The following is a 23,630-nucleotide window of genomic DNA, read 5'->3' as shown; positions in this document are numbered from 1 at the left end:
TCACCAACTTTAAGTTTAAATAATAAACAAGAGACCACAAAGGATAATATTCATATACATCTTGCCCTGCAGAATCATGCAGCTCTAGGTCAGGAGAAAAATGGAGAAGGAAGCAGGGGCCAGCCGAAGGAAGCTTACCTGATACTGTAGAGCACTTTGCCATTTTTTGAAATGCGAAGCAACTTGTTGTCGGTGGTGACATCATGGAAGTTGGCCCCCTTCTCATTGGCAAAGAACAAATCTGGTTTCCAAATGGAGTCCAGCATCGATGGGTCTAAGTCCAGAGAATCATCAGGGTACTCGCTATAAGCCAGCCGTGAATCATTCCACTGTTGTCTCAGAAAAATATTCACTCGGTAGTCCTACAGAAACGCCATGCGTAAGAGTTACTTCTTGCCCACTCTGGCATATTTTCCCCTCACTCTTCTGCCTGATTCGATGCATGCAGTGTTGGTATCTGAGTAAACCCAGCTGTGTATATCTTGGTCAAAATAAACCACTCAATTCTATTAGGAGTGGGAACAGAGGCGAGAAGGAAAGAAGACTTGACCAAACCAGAACACTAATGGAACGAGTTGAGCTGGTTGAATTTTTGTTTCATTTAATCATTCTGGGAGGAAATAATACTAACTCAATCTGATTTTGCTGTAGAAAAAGGTAATGATAAGTACAGGAGTCAGTCTGTGATGGCAGATTGTCAAATAAAACCGATTCATTTTCCAAATCAGAAATGACATGATCTCTATTTTCAATCTGCTCAGATGCTCTGGGCAGAAGAAAACCCACTCTGTAATTTTGGTAGTAGAAATCTTATCATAAAACTCTGACATGATGGGGCAATATTTTTTAAATTCATCAACATAAATATTAAGATGGTTCATGTTGACAAGATAATTCCCTTACAGCTACTTACTTTTGAAATTCTTAAATATTTTATCATTTCTCTGAATGGGTTGTATCTACAGTAGTCAACTGGATGCTTCATCAAAACAGAAATCTTTTTCATGTTTTCCTAATCTGAGCACCTTTTGATAAAGGTGTGCCTCCCTGTGGGAGCCTCAGGTACACCCTGTCATTCCCACTTGGCATGGGAATTTTCTTCTGTGCTAATGAATCAGCTTGGGACAGTAACTTCTCTTCAGAGGATTTCTACTCAAAGGTCTTTAGGTTCATGGAAACTGTTGCTTCGCTTGACAGAGCAGACCCAATAAAGGCTTCAACAGTATTCCCTAGTCAAGCAGGACTATGGTTCAGAGCTAACAGTGGTCCACATCTGCCACTGTGATCATTTAGGGTGATATATACTCATCCCATCTTACTCTCTTTCCTTTACCTTTTTCACCTTCATTTGCTTTGTCTCCACATCTTTGTTTTGGGCACCTGGATTTTGAGTCATTGTTTACTTTTCTCTAACAGTGACCAACATGTCCTCGGTTTGCCTGAGAACTTTCCCATTTTAGCCTCAGGTAAAAACGAAGCTTTCAGGGAACCCACTCAGTCCTAGGCAAAACTCAGATGGTTGGTTACTGTATCAGGTACAATGGAGACCACCTCGGGTTGGTCGGTTTTGGTTAATCCCTTTAGAGCCAAAAGAAAATCTGTAAGTAAGTTATAAAGATCAGGGTGTATGGAAGAGAACTTCAAATCCAGTTCCTTCTGCTTATTACTAAACTCCACAAATTCCCATGACTTCCCCCCCCCCCCGCCCCAAATACAGCCATCCTGACGATCAGGCTGATAGAGTATTTTGGAAGTGGCAGTTCTTAGAAAGAGTGCCCAGTGTGGGTTTAAAGAATGCTAATAATCAAGTAGTTACTAACTTCTGAAAATCAGTCATCAGAACCCAGCTTATTAGGAAAAGCTGAAATATTAAAAGAAATAACCGTACGTTTCTTTGTTGTACAACATAAGGACTTTCTGACTTGGAAAATTTTATCAGCTGACTTTTATTTGGGATTATACCAGGCTTGCACAGCAAATTCCCAGACCTAAGAGGGTGCTGTTGTGAGGCCAGCCAGGCTTCCATCCCATTCTGTTTGCTCACTGGCTGCCCCCTCCTTCCACGAGTGAGCCAAGAGAATGGCAGAACCTCAAAGTTCTCCCCATCACATATTTTGCATTTTGGGGATTGTCCAAAGGGACCAGAGGGTAGTAACTGGAAAGAGATTACCAGTTCAGTGTTTCATCGGCAACAGGAGTGACTGGAACCTTTGGAGTTTTGTGTGAGTAAAGAGTGGGAATGTGTGATTTGTAGAAAATCAAAACAGGGGCTATTGAAAATATAATAATCCAATTTGCATATAAATAGGCACTGGATAGATCAGCTGTGAGATTTTCTTAAGGTTTCCTGAAGGGAAAAAACGCAGTGTCTCCACTGTGTGACATCTACCCCTTTTATTTCCCTTAGGATGGGAACCAATTATCCTTCATAAAATTTTGTGTGTGGGGGTCTATGAGCTTGTTTCAGTAGGAGAGAAGAGGATGTCATCTCTTAGCCAATTCTGGAGGTAGAAAAACTCTAAGTATAAGAAGTAATGACAGTTGGAAATAGCAGAGGTGAATGGGTTAAATTTCTTAGGCCATTGGGAGGCCATTGAGGCCCCCCACCCAAGAAGGAAACAGAATGGGAGAGGCTATAAGACGCCAGATAGCGAGCATTGGGCAGCAAAATCACCAGGACAACATCGTCGCAGTCCTCCTTTGAACCTGAGAATGATTTAAAGATGCATTTTGAGAGACTCTAGAGAATATTACATTAGTGACATACAATATGAAAACATTGACCTTTTTTAAAAAAAAAATCTCAAAATTTCCCAGCTAATGTATTAATACATCTTTTTTTTTTAATGTCTGAAACATTTATATTAACATATTTCCATACATATTTCCATACAAATACAAATATAAGATTTTTAGAAATTTCATGTAATGTCTGAAACATTTATATTAACATATTTCCATACAAATAACCCAATGAAAGTTTAGTATTAGTTGTTTTGCTTGTTTTTTTTATACTGCAGGTTCTTATTAGGCATCAATTTTATACACATCAGTGTATACATGTCAATCCCAATCGCCCAATTCAGCACACCACCATCCCCACCTCACGGCAGTTTTCCCCCCTTGGTGTCAATATGTCCATTCTCTACATCTGTGTCTCAACTTCTGCCCTGCAAACCGGCTCATCTGTACCATTTTTCTAGGTTCCACATACATGCATTAATATACGATATTTGTTTTTCTCTTTCTGACTTACTTCACTCTGTATGACAGTCTCTAGATCCATCCACTTCTCAACAAATGACTCAATTTCGCTCCTTTTTATGGCTGAGTAATATTCCATTGTATATATGTACCACAACTTCTTTATCCATTCGTCTGTTGATGGGCATTTAGGTTGCTTCCATGACCTGGCTATTGTAAATAGTGCTGCAGTGAACATTTGGGTACATGTGTCTTTTTGAATTACGGTTTTCTCTGGGTATATGCCCAGTAGTGGGATTGCTGGGTCATATGGTAATTCTATTTTTAGTTTTTTAAGGAACCTCCATATTGTTCTCCATAGTGGCTGTATCAATTTACATTCCCACCAACAGTGCAAGAGGGTTCCCTTTTCTCCACACCCTCTCCAGCATTTGTTGTTTGTAGATTTTCTGATGATGCCCATTCTAACAGGAGTGAGGTGATACCTCATTGTAGTTTTGATTTGCATTTCTCTAATAATTAGTGATGTTGAGCATCTTTTCATGTGCTTCGTGGCCATCTGTATGTCTTCTTTGGAGAAATGTCTATTTAGGTCTTCTGCCCATTTTTGGATTGGGGTGTTTGTTTCTTTGATATTGAGCTGAATGAGCTGTTTATATATTTTGGAGATTAATCCTTTGTCCGTTGATTCGTTTGCAAATATTTTCTCCCATTCTGAGGGTTGTCTTTTTGTCTTGTTTATGGTTTCCTTTGCTGTGCAAAAGCTTTGAAGTTTCATTAGGTCCCACTTGTTTATTTTTGTTTTTATTTCCATTACTCTAGGAGGTGGATCAAAAAAGATCTTGCTGTGATTTATGTCAAAGAGTGTTCTTCCTATGTTTTCCTCTAAGAGTTTTATAGTGTCCAGTCTTATATTTAGGTCTCTAATCCATTTTGAGTTTATTTTTGTGTATGGTGTTAGGGAGTATTCTAATTTCCTTCTTTTCCATGTAGCTGTCCAGTTTTCCCAGCACCACTTATTGAAGAGACTGTCTTTTCTCCATTGTATATCTTTGCCTCCTTTGTCATAGATTAGTTGACCATAGGTGCGTGGGTTTATCTCTGGGCTTTCTATCTTGTTCCATTGATCTATGTTTCTGTTTTTGTGCCAGTACCATATTGTCTTGATTACTGTAGCTTTGTAGTATAGTCTGAAGTCAGGGAGTCTGATTCCTCCAGCTCCATTTTTTTCTCTCAAGACTGCTTTGGCTATTCGGGGTCTTTTGTGTCTCCATACAAATTTTAAGATGATTTGTTCTAGCTCCGTAAAAAATGCCACTGGTAATTTGATAGGGATTGCATTGAATCTGTAGATTGCTTTGGGTAGTATACTCATTTTCACAATGTTGATTCTTCCAATCCAAGAACATGGTATATCTCTCCGTCTGTTGGTATCATCTTTAATTTCTTTCATCAGTGTCTTATAGTTTTCTGCATACAGGTCTTTTGTCTCCCTAGCTAGGTTTATTCCTAGGTATTTTATTCTTTTTGTTGCAATGGTAAATGGGAGTGTTTCCATAATTTCTCTTTCAGATTTTTCATCATTAGTGTATAGGAATGTAAGAGATTTCTGTGCATTAATTTTGTATCCTGCAACTTTACCATATTCATTAATTAGCTCTAGCAGTTTTCTGGTGGCAGTTTTAGGATTCTCTATGTATAGTATCATGTCATCCGCAAACAGTGACAGTTTTACTTCTTCTTTCCCAATTTGTATTCCTTTTATTTCTTTTTCTTGTCTGATTGCCATGGCTAGGACTTCCAGAACTATGTTGAATAATAGTGGTGAGAGTGGACATCCTTGTCTCGTTCCTGATCTTAGAGGAAATGCTTTCAGTTTTTCACCATTGAGAATGATGTTTGCTGTGGGTTTGTCCTAGATGGCCTTTATTATGTTGAGGTAGGCTCCCTCTATGCCCACTTTCTGGAGAGTTTTTATCAGAAATGGGTGTTGAACTTTGTCAAAAGCTTTTTCTGCATCTATTGAGATGATCATATGGTTTTCATTCTTCAATTTGTTAATGTGGTGTATCACATTGATTGATTTGCGTATATTGAAGAATCCTTGCATCCCTGGGATAAATCCCACTTGATCGTGGTGTATGATCCTTTTAATGTGTTGTTGGATTCTGTTTGCTAGTATGTTGTTGAGGATTTTTGCATCTATATTCATCAGTGAAATTAGTCTGTAATTTTCTTTTTTTGTAGTATCTTTGTCTGGTTTTGGTATCAGGGTGATGGTGGCCTCATAGAATGAGTTTGGGAGTGTTCCTTCCTCTGCAATTTTTTGGAAGAGTTTGAGAAGGATGGGTGTTAGCTCTTCTCTAAATGTTTGATAGAATTCACCTGTGAAGCCATCTGGTCCTGGACTTTTGTTTGTTGGAAGATTTTTAATCACAGTTTCAATTTCATTACTTGTGATTGGTCTGTTCATATTTTCTGTTTCTTCCTGATTCAGTCTTGGAAGGTTATACCTTTCTAAAAATTTGTCCATTTCTTCCAGGTTGTCCATTTTATTGGCATAAAGTTGCTTGTAGTAGTCTCTTAGGATGCTTTGTATTTCTGCGGTGTCTGTTGTAACTTCTCCTTTTTCATTTCTAATTTTATTGATTTGAGTCCTCTCCCTCTTTTTCTTGATGAGTCTGGCTAATGGCTTATCAATTTTGTTTATCTTCTCAAAGAACCAACTTTTAGTTTTATTGATCTTTGCTATTGTTTTCTTTGTTTCTATTTCATTTATTTCTGCTCTGATCTTTATGATTTCTTTCCTTCTGCTAACTTTGGGTTTTGTTTGTTCTTCTTTCTCTAGTTTCTTTAGGTGTAAGGTTAGATTGTTTACTTGAGATTTTTCTTGTTTCTTGAGGTAGGCTTGTATAGCTATAAACTTCCCTCTTAGAACCGCTTTTGCTGCATCCCATAGGTTTTGGGTCGTCGTGTTTTCATTGTCATTTGTCTCTAGGTATTTTTTGATTTCCTCTTTGATTTCTTCAGTGATCTCTTGGTTATTTAGTAACGTATTGTTTAGCCTCCATGTGTTTGTCTTTTTTACGTTTTTTTTCCCTGTAATTCATTTCTAATCTCATAGCGTTGTGGTCAGAAAAGATGCTTGATATGATTTCAATTTTCTTAAATTTACTGAGGCTTGATTTGTGACCCAAGATGTGATCTATCCTGGAGAATGTTCCATGCGCACTTGAGAAGAACGTGTAATCTGCTGTTTTTGGATGGAATGTCCTATATATATCAATTAAATCTATCTGGTCTATTGTGTCATTTAAAGCTTCTGTTTCCTTATTTATTTTCATTTTGGATGATCTGTCCATTGGTGTAAGTGAAGTGTTAAAGTCCCCCACTATTATTGTGTTACTGTCGATTTCCTCTTTTATAGCTGTTAGCAGTTGCCTTATGTATTGAGGTGCTCCTATGTTGGGTGCATATATATTTATAATTGTTATATCTTCTTCTTGGATTGATCCCTTGATCATCATGTAGTGTCCTTCCTTGTCTCTTGTAACATTCTTTATTTTAAAGTCTATTTTATCTGATATGAGTATAGCTACTCCAGCTTTCTTTTGATTTCCATTTGCATGGAATATCTTTTTCCATCCCCTCACTTTCAGTCTGTATGTGTCCCTAGGTCTGAAGTGGGTCTCTTGTAGACAGCATATATATGGGTCTTGTTTTTGTATCCATTCAGCCAGTCTATGTCTTTTGGTTGGGGCATTTAATCCATTCACGTTTAAGGTAATTTTCGATATGTATGTTCCTATGACCATTTTCTTAATTGTTTTGGGTTTGTTTTTGTAGGTCCTTTTCTTCTCTTGTGTTTCCCACTTAGCATTTGTTGTAGGGCTGGTTTGGTGGTGCTGAATTCTCTTAGCTTTTGCTTGTCTGTAAAGCTTTTGATTTCTCCATCAAATCTAAATGAGATCCTTGCCGGGTAGAGTAATCTTGGTTGTAGGTTCTTCCCTTTCATCACTTTAAGTATATCATGCCACTCCCTTCTGGCTTGCAGAGTTTCTGCTGAGAAATCAGCTGTTAACCTTATGGGAGTTCCCTTGTATGTTATTTGTCATTTTTCCCTTGCTGCTTTCAATAATTTTTCTTTGTCTTTAATTTTTGCCACTTTGATTACTATGTGTCTCGGCGTGTTTCTCCTTGGGTTTATCCTGTATGGGACTCTCTGCGCTTCCTGGACTTGGGTGGCTATTTCCTTTCCCATGTTAGGGAAGTTTTCGACTATAATCTCTTCAAATATTTTCTCTGGTCCTTTCTCTCTCTCTTCTCCTTCTGGGACCCCTATAATGCGAATGTTGTTGCGTTTAATGTTGTCCCAGAGGTCTCTTAGGCTGTCTTCATTTCTTTTCATTCTTTTTTCTTTAGTCTGTTCCGCAGCAGTGAATTCCACCATTCTGTCTTCCAGGTCACTTATCCGTTCTTTTGCCTCAGTTATTCTGCTATTGATTCCTTCTAGTGTAGTTTTCATTTCAGTTATTGTATTGGTCATCTCTGTTTCTTTGTTCTTTAATTCTTCTAGGTCTTTGTTAATCATTTCTTGCATCTTCTCAATCTTTGCCTCCATTCTTATTCCGAGGTCCTGGATCATCTTCACTATCATTATTCTGAATTCTTTTTCTGGAAGGTTGCCTATCTCCACTTCATTTAGTTGTTTTTCTGGGGTTTTTTCTTGTTCCTTCATCTGGTACATAGCCCTCTGCCTTTTCATCTTCTCTATCTTTCTGTAACTCAATACATCTTTTTAAAAAGTCTTTCCCACAAGTATTCTTCTCCAGTGTTTCCTGCTTTTCTGTTTTGAATTTTATATATTTAAAATAATAAAATAGGTTCTCCCAATACCAGAACTTTAAAAAGAGCACTGAATCTATCTTATCACAATAGAACCATTAAATATCTAACAGTTAATTTAAAATAAATTAATTAGCCTATTCGTAAGCAAGAATAAGTGGAAAAGTTAGAGGAGAAAATACATTTTACGCCACAATGACAGGAATTATATGAAACAAGACTTTTATTAGATATTTTGGGAGTATTTGTTCTTTATAATGTATAGGAATTAAAATTTTCCATAATTTTGTTCATGATGCTATACATTATTCCAAAATAAATGGCAACCCTTAAAACCTTTAAGAGTAGAAAAGGACACCCAAGGATATAGAGAAGTAGATAGCCAAAGAAAAGATTTTCCGGGGCTGTGCCTCTGTAATTCTTTCAGTTCACTATCATTTTCAATGTAGGGTACAAATTTGACGCATGATTTATCTGTGCATCACCTCTGTTTATTTACAGATAGGTTTATTCTCTCAAGATATTCCAAACCACAGGAGATAGTTATATTGCTCTGTAGCCTTTCTTTGTCTTTATTTTTGCTTCTAGGTTTAATGAAATATTAAAGAAGTAAGTATTAAGAGACATGCTTAAGTGTAGACTGAATTTTCTTTTATACTGCCTTCTCTCTCCAGAGACAGATTCTACTTCAAATAAATGACGTATTTCCTTGTATTAAAATTTGTTTTCCTATGATTGACCCTCTGGGGACTAGATTAGGTAATGGAAACATTCAAATTAAAAAGTGTGTGTGTATGTATATATATTATATATATATATGTGTATATATATATATATATGTGTGTATGTGTGCACATGTGTATGTGTGTAAATACATACACATATCTTTTATTTTTTCAAAAGCTATATGTAAGTCATAGAATCTTTATTATATTCTTAACACAGTTAATAAAAGTACCTATATTCCATACTGTTATTTCATATCAAATTTAGAATTTCTAAAGTTTTACTTTTCTTGGTACCTTCTAATTCTATGCCCATTGCCACAAAGATTGTTTCCTTAAATTGAATTATTTTGTTACTATTATATTTAGTGTAGCATTTGTACATAGAGATTGCCACTCTGTCTCATAAATATTGTTATTAAACTTTACTACTGCTCTCTTTTTATTTTTATAGGTATACATTTTTCAATCCAGTTATGTTATAAAGTTATTAGAGACAAAGATATGCTTTGTGGATTTCCCACAGACCTATATGGCACTTTAGTTTTAACTTCTAGCTACACTGCAGTGAAGTTTTCATCATCTTGAGTCTGTGCTAGCTTTGAATATGGGAAGTTAGCTTTGAATTTGAAATTATGGGAGGGGGGGCAGTTGCTTTATGATGAATCCAGGTTTTAACATTGCATTGTTAATTTAGAGACCAAGGACACCTTATATCTCAGATTAACAAAATGTTAGGTAGATTCTTGGTTCTCCCTTAAAAAGTCAGAAATAAGGAATGTAGCTACCTGCTATTCCTGGTAAGTTAGCATCTCCTTATGAGTTGCTTATGCACCTATAGAATGAAAGGGAGCCTGTAATGTCATTCCAGCAGTTACAGCATAGCCTGCATTCTCCTAAGGGGCTATCTACACCTTATCCAGTTCTTTAGGAAAGTGATTTCAGGTCGGAGATAAAACAACTCTTCACCCTGTAGCGGTAACCAGCAGAGCATGTGGAATTTGGGGAAGAGTTTGGGGAGCTGGAATCATATTCTGGAGATGCTCTCCAAGTGGACACGTTTTGTACACTTTCAGCTCTTTCTACCCCCTTCCCCCTATTGCAGTCTCTCAATATTAAATGAGGAAAGGGTCTGAGTCTGCTGCTGTAGCATGGGGAGTGTTCCAGCACCCATAGGTCCAAATCACACTCTATTCACCCACATCCTTCCAGGCAGTCATTTGGAAGCTTTGAGGAGACTATCTCTTCTCCATTTTCTGATGGCCCAACCTTGGGGACAGCTGTATGCAGATGGCATGCAAATACTCTTGACCTTTACTGACATTATCGATATTCCCAAACTATGCCTTTATAGTAGGAAGGAGGCGGTTGCAAATACACTCCTCATCCTGTAAATTCACTTGCCATCACTAGCTAAAGGAAAAGGGGAAAGAAAGAAAAGGAAATGGTAAACTGACGTTCCAAAACTGAAAGGTAACCTGTCTCATCATACATCCCTTACTGGTCTTCTGAGTCTTTTGGAATCATAAGAAAAAAAAAAAAATTGTTCCACTGAATACTTTTAACACAGGGTCAGCTAGTAATGAACATCACCAGGTCCCTGTGACTCTTAATGAACAGAAGTACATATTTTGAAATAATGATCCATAAAAATATTCCTTAGAATAACACAAATATATTGTCCTGTGAGCACAGTCTTTAAACACTAACATACCAAAGGAGTAAGAGGCAATACTGTGTCTGTAAGTGAGCCTAATCTTTGTGGGCAGTTAGTACCAGCAGTAATTTAGTGGGATTTTATCAAACATAAGAGGGCAGAGTGGATAGAACCAAAAGAAAGTCATATCACATTCTTAAAACAGATAATTATTGCCTCTTATTTAGAAACAAACATCCAAACTAAATTCTTCAATAGTGCTATCAAGGGTCGTGGGATAAGAGTGGGACATGAGGGAAGAGTGGGAAATCAACATGTTCAGAAACTCAAAATTCTGAGACATTCTTGGAAAATAATCATTCCAGAAAACATAGAGAAAGCAAAACTATTATCCCCCCACCCCATAGCACTAATCAACATCCTCAATGACTACATATATTACTGTGCATAAAACCTAAGGGCCTGATGTCTTGACTCCAACTAAAGACAGTTCAAGAAAGAATCTGTTTCTGTTTAACTTTTTTGACCATTTTTTTGAGTCACATTTTGTGAGAATATTCGTGGATGGTAGAATCTCAGGGTTTTGGTAAGGGAAGCTCAGGCTGTGATGACACTCTGTGGGTACATCAGGTAGCTCCCCAGGCAGGGCCTAAGGGGTCTGGGAAAGTAAGACCTTTTCAAGGTGGAGTAATTCTTATGTTCTTATGAGCCCCTGAATAATGTCCATTTTAAATAGTGGTGCCTTAGATCCCGGAGTTGGCAACCTATGGCCTGTGGGCCAAATTTGGCCATAGCCTGTGTTTATAAGTAGTTTTTTTTTGGAGTACAGCCACACCCGTTTGCTTACTATTGTTTATGGCTGCTTTTATGCCAAAAGGGCAGAATTAAGTAGTTGTGACAGAGACTGTCTGGTCCTCAAAGTCTTAAGTATTTACTGTCTGGGTTTTTAGAGAAAAATGTTTGCCAGTCCCTACCCTACATGACATGAGGATTTATTCTTTGGTTTAAGCATGGTAGAGTTTCAAAAAACATTTTTTTTTTTAGTTTCACACAAAAGCCATAATTGAAGAAAATAAAAGATATTTTTTAAAAGCCAAATTCAGTTTGTCATTACATCAGAAGCTAAGAAATAAAAGAAGCACAATACACATCATTCTTCTGATCATGCGATTCAATACGTCTCATACAGCAGAATAGACAGGCTGTTGATATTACACTTGGACAACGATTTCCAAATTTTCGCATAGGAAACACGACAAAGGACACCTTAATAAGTGGCCATGAAGCACCTAAGCAGCCCATTTATTAAACACCTTCAGTAGCTCTTAAAGACACAGGAAAGCAAGGATATCCATCGTTTCCATTTTCATCTCCTTAAATGTTTAGCTTTTTCTTGCATTAATGAACACTGAAAAGGTGCACATTTACATTTTTGATTGAGGGTAAAATGCAATGAGGAGATTTAATCAAAGCAACTTAAGGGTCTAATTAATGCAATCAGCGTTAGGTCGTGCAAATATTGTCATTGAATGCCATCGTGTAAAGCTGGTGATAGTGATTTGGGCGTCTGGAAAATTTGCCCCTCTGTTACCAGGATAAAACCAGGAGGGGAGAGACAGAAACTGAATGCCAAGTACAGAGTTGGAGTCTTCTTTCCATGTTCAGCTTTTCTTATGAGTCATTTAATAACCCTATCAAAACTACCCTGGTTGGGTAAAATTCTTAATGCACTACATACTGTCAAAGCCCCAAAAGTCTCGTTTCTGGACAATGCTGTGTCAGAATAATATTAAAACGGGTAGTGGAGTTGCATTATGTCTGACTTGCCAGTGGAAAGGGGTGATAAGAGGTAAATTATTCTTTTCTAACATCAAGGACACCAAAAAGTACAGTAATTTGTTAAACACAATCCTGGTAGCCTAAAAGAGAGAATTCATAAACACAGGGGAACACTATTTTTTACTTCTCAATGACATTATGCTCATTATTTCACTTCTTGAGTGTTTCTAGGACATCGGCCACCATAGTAGTATAGTCAAGCTCAACTATAGTTTATTTCGATCTCATCCAATAATATGGCTGTATACTTTACATAGTACTGAAAATTTGAACCAGCCAATTGACTTAGGACTTAAATTGCATGGGGGCCAAGAAAATGTTTTACCCAAAATGTAATCTCCACACAATAGCCTAGCACTGTAAGTCTACTGATCTAATAGGCTGTGTCACAGGCAACAACACCATCTTGACACTGATAAGGAATCTTGGTGGATTTTACAGTATCTGACATCTTTTTCATATATGTGAAACATGTCTGCCCTTAGAGTGTGATGGGTTTTTATTAGTTTTTTATGTTTATGTTTTTCTTTTTTTGGAAAAGCCATGCATGTGATGTAATTGCTTTGGACTTGGAACAACTTTCTATTGCCACCAAATTGTGTGTGTGTGTGTGTTCATTGTAAGATCAGCTCCTTGGCGTATATCTTAAATCAGTGGTCCCCAACCTTTTTGGCACCAGGGACCAGTTTCGTGGAAGACAATTTTTCCATGGACCGGGGGCGGGGTGGGAGTGGGGGATGGTTGGGTGGTTCAGGTGGTAACGCGAGCGATGCAGAACGGCAGATGAAGCTTCGCTCGCTAGCCCGCCACTCACCTCCTGCTGTGCGGCCCCATTCCTAACAGGCCTCAGACCGGTAACAGTGTGAGGCCGGGGGGTTGGGGACCCCTGTCTTAAGCGTAGCATGTCTGAGGCTTGATTATGTTAAAACTTCCCATTATATGAAAAATATCTCCCAAACTTTGAAATTTGTATTTCTGAAACATTGGAGATGCAAATATTTAAATATCCTTAACTATAAACCATGCTTAATACTGATAATTCTACCTAAATCTAACTGAACATCACGTGTTTCCAAAATTTCTCTGGCATGATGGATAAAAGATTATTGAATTTTAAATAAATAACTAATTGTTTTCTAGAGGTGAATGAACTTGGAAATTGGCACTCAGTAAATGTCCCACAAATATACAACAGTACTCTTTGATCGCATATCCCATTCCTTCACACGATGGCTTCAGTGCTCAGTCCCACTCACCATTGTAGTTTCTGCTATTGACCCAAAGCTGTTGATAAATATGTTGCAGGTAACATTTACAGGAGGCCCTGCAAGTTGAACAATAAATAGAAAATTTGACAGGTTGTGTTCATGGCATAATCAAGTCACGTTTTTCTCTTGCCAGTGGCGTTGTAGCACTTACCATGGTGGTTTCTGTGACTGATCCAAAACTGTTGATAAAAATATTGCAAGTAACGTTTACTGGAGGACCTGCAGAACGCAATAAGAATGTTGCAAGAGACATTGAAGCAAAAATACAGCTCCATCAACATCTGTGCAAATGACTAGAGATGTAAACAAAATTAAAATGATGGTGAGATTGCAAAAAAAAAAAAAAAAGTTTTACCCAGAGAGGTTAACAGTGATAGCATTCCCACTAGCATTTCCAATAATGACAGTTATGCAATGACAACTTACCCTGAAGAGTTTTGGATTTGGAAAATATAAGCTGAAGACTATTAAACGGAATTCACTGTCAATAGTTGCTATCAAAATTGCCTTTTGGGTGGGTGACTTTCTTTGACCTTAGGCTCATCAACATTGTAGATGTCAACAGTAGGCGCCCATGGTGATGAAATAGCCCACGTTTATGAGTTTAAATGGAGCTGCGTTTTGAACTGTGGATGGGTCAGGAATATCCACCTCCTTTCGTGTGATACCCTTTAAATCAGTGGATCTAGTTTGATTCTCTTGATACCTCTGAATTTACCCTATTCCTTCTTTATATCCTGTGACCACCCCCCCCCCAATGAAAAATGATGCACAGAAATACAAAATCAAAGAAAATTAGCTCATTTTAAGAAACAAACACAGCAGTGTCACTTAATGTCCAGACTGTTGCCTCAGTAAATATACCGTAAAGAAAGATTTATTAATCCTAGATATGCTGTGAACAAAGAGCCTACTTTTTCCTCCAGAGACGGAGGGACTAACTCTCTTTCCTCTTGCCCTTTGTCTCTCATCCAAGCACTAACCAGGCCTGACTCTGCTTAGCTTCAGACATCAGGTATAATCAGACGTGTTCAAGGGGTATGGCCACAGACTCTTTGCCCTTTGACAACAGATAAATCACTTTCTGATGACTTCCAGTTTCATGTTATGCTGAGCAATATGTTTATTGCCCTCATGTAGTTTCCCCATAATGCTTTCTGAGATTAGAAATGGTTCATACTGCCATGAACTGTCTATTCACTCACTGCTTTCCCCTGTGGAAATTTGTCTCTTTTCACTTGACAAAGGCTCAGCAAGCTGGTGCAAGCTACACCCCAGTTGGCTCAGTACCCAACAAGTCGGTAGGATCTGAATGAGGAGGAGTTTGACTTGAGGCCTCCTTCAAAGGCTGGTAGTAAAACACAGCTGTGGCCACAATTGAGCGCCATGTTTTTACTTCTACAAGTCCACGTTGAGTTCTCAAAATGAGGAAAGGAAAAGGGCTCAACAACTAATGTACATCCCCAGGCAAGGACTTTTGGTAAAAGAAGGAGCAAGGAGTTTGGGTAAAAGAGATGTATTGAGCTGTTTTTCTTTTTAACATAACTAACTTTCTGTTTTTAGTGAAAAAAAAATGTGTTTATTTTTAAAGAAGTGTTTGTAGGCGTGGAATCATAGGCACCACAATATTACCAAAACATTTTCAGCCTGCATCTTTGAAATATTCCATCTTTTAGTTCATCCCTCTGTTATTCAGCATCTGCCAAATTGACTTCTTCTCCATGGTCACTTCCTACTCTGCTTGATTTTGTTTTTCTGTTTTGGTTACTCAAAACAAACAAAACAAAGCAAAACAAAAAACAAAAAGAGTCTCTTTCTTGGCCATAGAATTTTATTCTATAACAAATATATTCTTCTGCTAATACGAAATAAATTAGACAAGGTAGAGGCATGTCATGAGAAATTGTGTATCTTTGCTTTTTTTTCCTCTCTTCACAAGAAAATATTTCCTTTTAGATGGTCCAATTCAGGATGGAAAACTTTCATGAATTTTTATATGCAAGACAGAAAATGAATGATGTGGGAAAAGAAACAGGAAAGAGAGAAATGTCATCTTAACAGGAAGAATTTGAAAATCCAAATGTAGGTTGTCCTGTACTGTACATTATCTGATTGTCTGGCCTCCCCACCTGGCTTGAAACCAATTAGGAGGCTGGGTCCTACCATCATATATCTGTTTTTAACCTTCCCAGTAAATGACAGTGTGAGTATATTGCTAGAATTCAAAATATTTTTTAAGCCACCACATATTGACACACTGTACTAAGCACATTAAAAAAATTACCTAGTTTAATCCTCACAAGAGAGGAATTGTTTTACTGCTCCAATAAATATTTTCAGATGAGGAAACCGGGGGTTAGAGAGGTTAAGTGACTTGCTTAAAGTCATGCCACAGTAATTAGAGAAGCTGAGACTCAATGTCTCATCATTCTGATTCCAAAAACCTAAACTTTCAACCACTTTGCTGCACTGGATTCATTGCATAATATCCTCTGACCTGCCAACCATGGTATTTCCCATTGGTTTGTACATTTCTGGGATAATTTAATCCTTTACATCTGATCGCTTCAATCTTGGGCATTGCCTTAAGGTTCATTTGCATTTGGATATAAAACCTTGGGAAGAAAAAAAGTAACTTTTTTTGATAAGGGATTAGCACATGCGTATAATAAGAGCCCACATATATTAACACCTCGCTGCATGCCAATGAGTGCCTTATTTCATTCTTCAGTAATTACATGCTTCCATGTCCCCCATTTTATGGATGAGGAAACTGAGGCATAAAGGAAATTCATTAATTTTCCCAAGGTCACAGAGTTTGTAAGAGGCAGAAACTGCCTAACTTTAGGGACACCTTTTTAAACTACAGGGATAGAATGCCTGAGGCCAATAGACTCATTCTAAGGACAGAAGTTACCTAAATATGGGAATATGCCTGCAAGTTCTTTGGGTTGAATGATAGAATTGTTTTTCACTTTTAAGAGTTATCCTGACATGTGCCAGCACAACCTTCCCTCTGTGTTTTAGCCCAATAATCTGCTAAGGTGTTCTAATTAACAAGAACACATTCTTAGATGTGAGCACCAGCGAATGAATGTGTTCTATAAACTGCAGAAAGAGTTAACACTAGTTAACCTCATCTAATTGATTGATCAGCAAAGATATTCCAAAGTGAATTGGATGAGAATTTGACTGGGAAGAAGAATTATGTAGACATCTAATCTCTCATATCCCTATCCTCCCCTCCCTCCCTCCCTTCCTTCCTTCCTTGTCTCCTCTCTCCTGTCTACCCTCTCTCCCTCCCTCTTTTCCTTTCTTTCTCACTCTCTTCCTTTATTTTTTGCCTTATTCTTATGAGAAAGAACAACCTTGCCATAACTCAAGTATAAATGGAAGTAAAAAATATATTTAGAATACTTCATAGGGATTTGGAAAAATGGCTCCCCTCCCTGACCCCCAGCACAAGGTATAACAAGCCTCATCCCATACTGATCCTCTTTGTTGCTAAATATCTCTCTCAGACTCTTCTTTGGAGTAAGGCATTTGTTTTGGTAACCCAAGTAAAGTTACAGTTATGCTACTTGAGAGGGATAATAGAGTTATTGATTATTGCTCATTAACATCTTCAGTTTTGGATCAATTGATCAAATTCGCCGTAAGAGGGAATAGGATCACTGTGAATAGTGCATCGTAACTATTGTATCCCCTGCTACTCAAAGCGGGGTTGGAAGATCAGCAGAATCAGCACCGCCTGGGACCTTGCTGGTCCCAGAAACTCAGGCCCCATTCAAGTCCTGCTGAAGTGGTCTGCACTTTAACAAGGGGGATTTGTTCCTGCAGATCAATTTTTTCTCCCTTTCAAGATCAAAATCATTTCTTTGTTTCATTCAGTCTTTCATGAGTGTTCCTTGAAATGTTAACTCTAGTCCATTAATAAAACTTCTAAGGTCAAACCCAAAGTTGTGCAACCATCACCACTATCTATTTATAAAACTTTTCCATCACTTCAAACAGAAACTTTGTAACCATTAAGCAATAGTGCCCCATACTTCTCTCTCTCCAGCCCCCCCGGCAACTTTTAATCTACTTTGTGTCTCTATAAATTTGTCTATTGAAGATATTTCATATAAGTAGAATCATACGATATTTGTCCTTTGTGTCTGGCTTCTTTCACTTAGCATAATGATTTCAGGGTTCATCCATGTTGTAGCATGTATCAGAACTTCTTTTTTATGGCTCAGTAATAATCCATTGTATATATACTACATTAAAAAATTTTTTCTGTTGGTGGACACTTGGGCTGTTTTCAACTTTTGGCTATTGTCAGTAATGCTGCAATGAATTCTTTGAGTTTCTGCTTTCAGTTCTTTTGAGTATATATCTAGGAGTGAAATTGCTGGGTCATATGGTAATTCTGTGTTTAACTTTTTAAGGAACTGCCATGCTGTTTTCCACATTGGCTACACCATTTTACATTGCCACAAGCAATGTATAAGACTTCTAATTTTTCCACATCTTCACCAATGCTTACTTTCCATTTTTTGATAATTGGTATCCTAGTAGGTGTGAAGTGGTTTTGAATTTCATTTCCCTAACGACTGATGACATTGAGCATCTTTTCATGTGATTATTTGCTATCTTCTTTGGAGAAAAGTCTATTTTTGTATTGGGTGGGTTGTCTTTCTGTTGCTGAATTGCAGGAGTTCTTTATATATTCTGGATATTAAACCCTTCTCAGACATGTAATTTGTAAATATTTTGTCCCATTCTGTAGATTGTCTCTACTCTTTCCTTGTAATGTCGTTTGACACCCAAAAGTTTTTAGTTTTGATGAAGTCCAACTTACCTATTTTTTCTTTTGTTGCTCATGCTTTGGTGTCATCAAAAACAAACAGACATTCAGCTGCCAAATCCATGGTCATAAAAATTGACTCCTGTTTTCTTTTAAGAGATTTATGGTTTGAGGCCCTATATTTAAGCCGTTGATTTATTTTGAGATAATTTTTGTATATGATGTGAGATAGAGGTCCAATTTCATTCTTTTGCATGTAGAAATCCAGGTGTCCTAGCCCCATTTGTTGACGACTGGTATTTCCCTCACTGAATGGACTTGCTACCCTTGTCAAAATCAATTGGCTATAGATGTATGGACTCTCAGTTCTATTCCATTGGATAGAACTGATGTTTATGCTGATGTAAGTACCACACTGTTTTGATCACTGTAGCTTTGCTGTAATTTTTGAAATCAGGAATTGTGAACCCTTCTAGTTTGTTCTTCTCTTTCAAGATTGTTTTGGCTATTCAGGGCCTCTTGCAATTTCATATGAGTTTGAGGATTGGCTTTTTCAATTCTGCAAAAAAAAAAAAGGCTGTTGGAATTTTTATAGGAGTCATATTGAATTATAGATTGCTTTGCATAGTATTTACACCTTATCAATATTAAATATTTCTTCCCATGAACATGGTGTGTCTTTCCATTTTTTAAAGTCTTCTTTAATTTATTTCAGCCATGTTTTGTGATTTGCTTTGTACAAATCTTTCACTCCTTGGTTTAATTTATTCCTAGGTATTTTATTCTTTTAGATGCTATTGTAAATCGAATTGTTTTCTTCACTTCCTTTTCAGATTGTTTATTGCAGTTGTATAGATACACAACTGATTGTTGTGTGTTGATCTTGTATGCTGCAGTTTTACTGAATTCATTTATTAGCTCTAGCAGTTTTCTTTTGGGTTATTTGGGGTTTTAAATGTATAGGACCATGTCATCTGCAAATAGAGATAGTTTTACTTCTTCCTTTCAAATTTAGATGCCTTTTATTTCTTTTTCTTATCTAATTGCTCTGGAAAAAAACTGCCAATAAAGTGCTGAATAGCAGCGGTGGAAGCAGGCATCCTTGTCTTGTTCCTGATCTTAGGGAGAAAGCTTTGTCTTTCACCATTTAGTATGCCTCTTGTAGAAGGCATATAGTTGAATTATGTTGTTAGCTGGGAATTTTTCATAAATGCTCTTTGTTGTGTGGAAGAAATTCTCTTCTATTCCTAGTTTTCTGAGTGGTTTTCCTTTTTTACTGTTAAAAGATGTTGGACTTTGTCAACTGCCTCTTCAGCATCAAATGAGATGATCACATGTTTTCTTTCCTTCATTCTATTAATGTAGTGTATTGCTTTGATCAATTTCATTATATTGAACGGCCTTTGCATTCCTGGGATAAATCTCTATTTGCCATGATGTATAATCCTTTTACTTCACTGTTGGATTTGTTTTGATACTATTTTGTTGTGGATTTTTGCATCTATATCCACAAAGGTTATTTGTCTGTGATTTTATTTTCTTGTGGTGTATTTATCGGCCTTTGGTGTCAAGGTAATGTTGACCTCGTTAGGAAGTATTCTTTCCTCTTTTATTTCTTGGAAGAGTTTGAGAAGGATTGGTGTTAATTCTTCCTTACATGTTTGTAAGAATTCACCAGTGAAGCCGTCTGGTCCTGAACTTTGTTGGAAGGTTTTTGATTATTTAGTCAGTTTCTTTACTTGTTATAAGTCCGAGATTTTTCTATTTCATCTTGAGTCAGTTTAGGTAATTTCTGTATTTCTAGGTATTTGTCCATTTTATCTAGGTTACCTAATTTGTTTACAATCTTCTCTTATAATTCTTTTTTACTTCTGTAAGGTCAGTAGTAATGCCCCCACTTTCATTTCTGATTTTAATTATTTGAGTCTTCTTTTTTTTCTTTGTCAGTCTAGCTAAAGTTTTGTAATTTTTGTTGATCTTTTAAGAGAACCAACTTTTGGTTTTGTTGATTCTCTAATTGCTTTTCTATTTTCTTTTTTATTTTTGTCTACTTTGATCTTTATTATTTATTTCCTCTGCTAGCTTTGGGTTTAGTTTGCTCTTCTTTTTCTAGTTCCTCAAGGTGTAATATTAGGTTATTGATTTGAGATCTTTCTTCTTTTTTTTTTTTTCACACATACACACTGTATTTTATTTTTACAAGAGATAAATAGACTGACACCAAGCATTGTACATGGATGACCACAACAAAAGCAACAATGATTGCAATTACCAAACATGAAACACATTCATACTATGTCATAATATTGACATTCAGTCCAGTAATCCTCCACTGTAACAGCTCCTTTACTTTGCAGTGAAAATTGATTTGCATATTCTTTGCCTCTGAGTCCTTGTGGGATTTTTTTTTAATTCAAACAGAAAGTCACAAAAATTATAATCATCCTCATCGGTTCACTCAGTCCCATGTAATTAATTTTTTTTTTCATCTTGATCTTTTGTTAGCACTTTTATGAGTTCATCAGTTTTTCATTAGAGTTCTGAAAATGCTTATTCATTCAATTCAGCAGTACACTCAGTTACCAGAAACCTGTACTTGTCAGAGTCTTTTCCATGAATTTCTTGAAGATGAAACCCTTTTATAGGAACATATTTGCAAAAGCATCAGAGTACACCCAGAACTGTCTGTAAATGACAAAAGACTTAAAAATGACCACGGTTAAAGATTTGATGAAAGTTCATAATAATACAGTTGACAAGAAAATTAGTTATTTCTGAGATATACATTTTAAAGTAATAACTAGGATTATGACTTATAACATTATACCAGAACATATAAGATTTTTAGAAATTTCATGTAATATCTGAAACATTTATATTAACATATTTCCATACAAATAACCCAATGAAAGTTTAGTATTAGTTGTTTTGTTTGTTTGTTTGTTTATACTGCAGGTTCTTATCAGTCATCAATTTTATACACATCAGTGTATACATGTCAATCCCAATCGCCCAATTCAGCACACCACCATCCCCACCCCACCGCAGTTTTCCCCCCTTGGTGTCCATATGTCCATTCTCTACATCTGTGTCTTAACTTCTGCCCTGCAAACCGGCTCATCTGTACCATTTTTCTAGGTTCCACATACATGCATTAATATACGATATTTGTTTTTCTCTTTCTGACTTACTTCACTCTGTATGACAGTCTCTAGATCCATCCACATCTCAACAAATGACTCAATTTCATTCCTTTTTACGGCTGAGTAATATTCCATTGTATATATGTACCACAACTTCTTTATCCATTCATCTGTTGATGGGCATTTAGGTTGTTTCCATGACCTGGCTATTGTAAATAGTGCTGCAATGAACATTCGGGTGCATGTGTCTTTTTGAATTACGATTTTCTCTGGGTATATGCCCAGTAGTGGGATTGCTGGGTCATATGGTAATTCTATTTTTAGTTTTTTAAGGAACCTCCATATTGTTCTCCATAGTGGCTGTATCAATTTACATTCCCACCAACAGTGCAAGAGGGTTCCCTTTTCTCCACACCCTCTCCAGCATTTGTTGTTTGTAGATTTTCTGATGATGCCCATTCTAACTGGTGTGAGGTGATACCTCATTGTAGTTTTGATTTGCATTTCTCTAATAATTAGTGATGTTGAGCATCTTTTCATGTGCTTCGTGGCCGTCTGTATGTCTTCTTTGGAGAAATGTCTATTTAGGTCTTCTGCCCATTTTTGGATTGGGGTGTTTGTTTCTTTAATATTGAGCTGAATGAGCTGTTTATATATTTTGGAGATTAATCCTTTATCCGTTGATTCGTTTGCAAATATTTTCTCCCATTCTGAGGGTTGTCTTTTCGTCTTGTTTATGGTTTCCTTTGCTGTGCAAAAGCTTTTAAGTTTCATTAGGTCCCACTTGTTTATTTTTGTTTTTATTTCCATTACCCTAGGAGGTGGATCAAAAAAGATCTTGCTGTGATTTATGTCAAAGAGTGTTCTTCCTATGTTTTCCTCTAAGAGTTTTATAGTGTCCAGTCTTACATTTAGGTCTCTAATCCACGTTGAGTTTATTTTTGTGTATGGTGTTAGGGAGTATTCTAATTTCCTTCTTTTCCATGTAGCTGTCCAGTTTTCCCAGCACCACTTATTGAAGAGACTGTCTTTTCTCCATTGTATATCGTTGCCTCCTTTGTCATAGATTAGTTGACCATAGGTGCGTGGGTTTATCTCTGGGCTTTCTATCTTGTTCTATTGATCTATGTTTCTGTTTTTGTGCCAGTACCATATTGTCTTGATTACTGTAGCTTTGTAGTATAGTCTGAAATCAGGGAATCTGATTCCTCCAGCTCCGTTTTTTTCCCTCAAGACTGCTTTGGCTATTCGGGGTCTTTTGTGTCTCCATACAAATTTTGAGATGATTTGTTCTAGCTCCATACAAAATGCCATTGGTAATTTGATAGGGATTGCATTGAATATGTCGATTGCTTTGGGTAGTATAGTCATTTTCACAATGTTGATTCTTCCAATCCAAGAACATGGTATATCTCTCCATCTGTTGGTATCATCTTTAATTTCTTTCATCAGTGTCTTATAGTTTTCTGCATACAGGTCTTTTGTCTCCCTAGGTAGGTTTATTCCTAGGTATTTTATTCTTTCTGTTGCAATGGTAAATGGGAGTGTTTCCATAATTTCTCTTTCAGATTTTTCATCATTAGTGTATAGTAATGCAAGAGATTTCTGTGCATTAATTTTGTATCCTGCAACTTTACCATATTCATTAATTAGCTCTAGCACTTTTCTGGTGGCAGTTTTAGGATTCTCTATGAATAGTATCATGTCATCTGCAAACAGTGACAGTTTTACTTCTTTTCCAACTTGTATTCCTTTTATTTCTTTTTCTTCTCTGATTGCCATGGCTAGGACTTCCAGAACTATGTTGAATAATAGTGGTGAGAGTGGACATCCTTGTCTCGTTCCTGATCTTAGAGGAAATGCTTTCAGTTTTTCACCATTGAGAATGATGTTTGCTGTGGGTTTGTCATATATGGCCTTTATTATGTTGAGGTAGGCTCCCTCTATGCCCACTTTCTGGAGAGTTTTTATCAGAAATGGGTGTTGAACTTTGTCAAAAGCTTTTTCTGCATCTATTGAGATGATCATATGGTTTTTATTCTTCAATTTGTTAATGTGGTGTATCACATTGATTGATTTGCGTATATTGAAGAATCCTTGCATCCCTGGGATAAATCCCACTTGATCGTGGTGTATGATCCTTTTAATGTGTTGTTG

General features: G+C 36.9%; 1 protein-coding gene across 2 annotated transcripts in view; it reads right to left on the bottom strand.

The window, feature by feature from the left end:
* GLRA2 (glycine receptor alpha 2) overlaps window positions 1-23,630 on the bottom strand; it is a 196,109-nt gene that overhangs the window by 131,224 nt on the left and 41,255 nt on the right. For both annotated transcript variants that reach the window (XM_082375781.1, XM_082375780.1), the window contains exons 3-4: window positions 13,690-13,757; window positions 139-362 (exon numbers count right to left, since the gene is read on the bottom strand). In XM_082375781.1, the coding sequence (XP_082231907.1) occupies window positions 139-362; window positions 13,690-13,757 (292 nt within the window). The remainder of the gene's footprint in view (window positions 1-138; window positions 363-13,689; window positions 13,758-23,630) is intronic.

The sequence above is a fragment of the Balaenoptera borealis genome (assembly GCF_965194805.1).
Source record: "Balaenoptera borealis genome assembly, chromosome: X".
NCBI lineage: Eukaryota > Metazoa > Chordata > Mammalia > Artiodactyla > Balaenopteridae > Balaenoptera > Balaenoptera borealis.
Note: the sequence above shows the minus strand (reverse complement) of the source record. Positions and strands in the feature narration are given on the sequence as shown.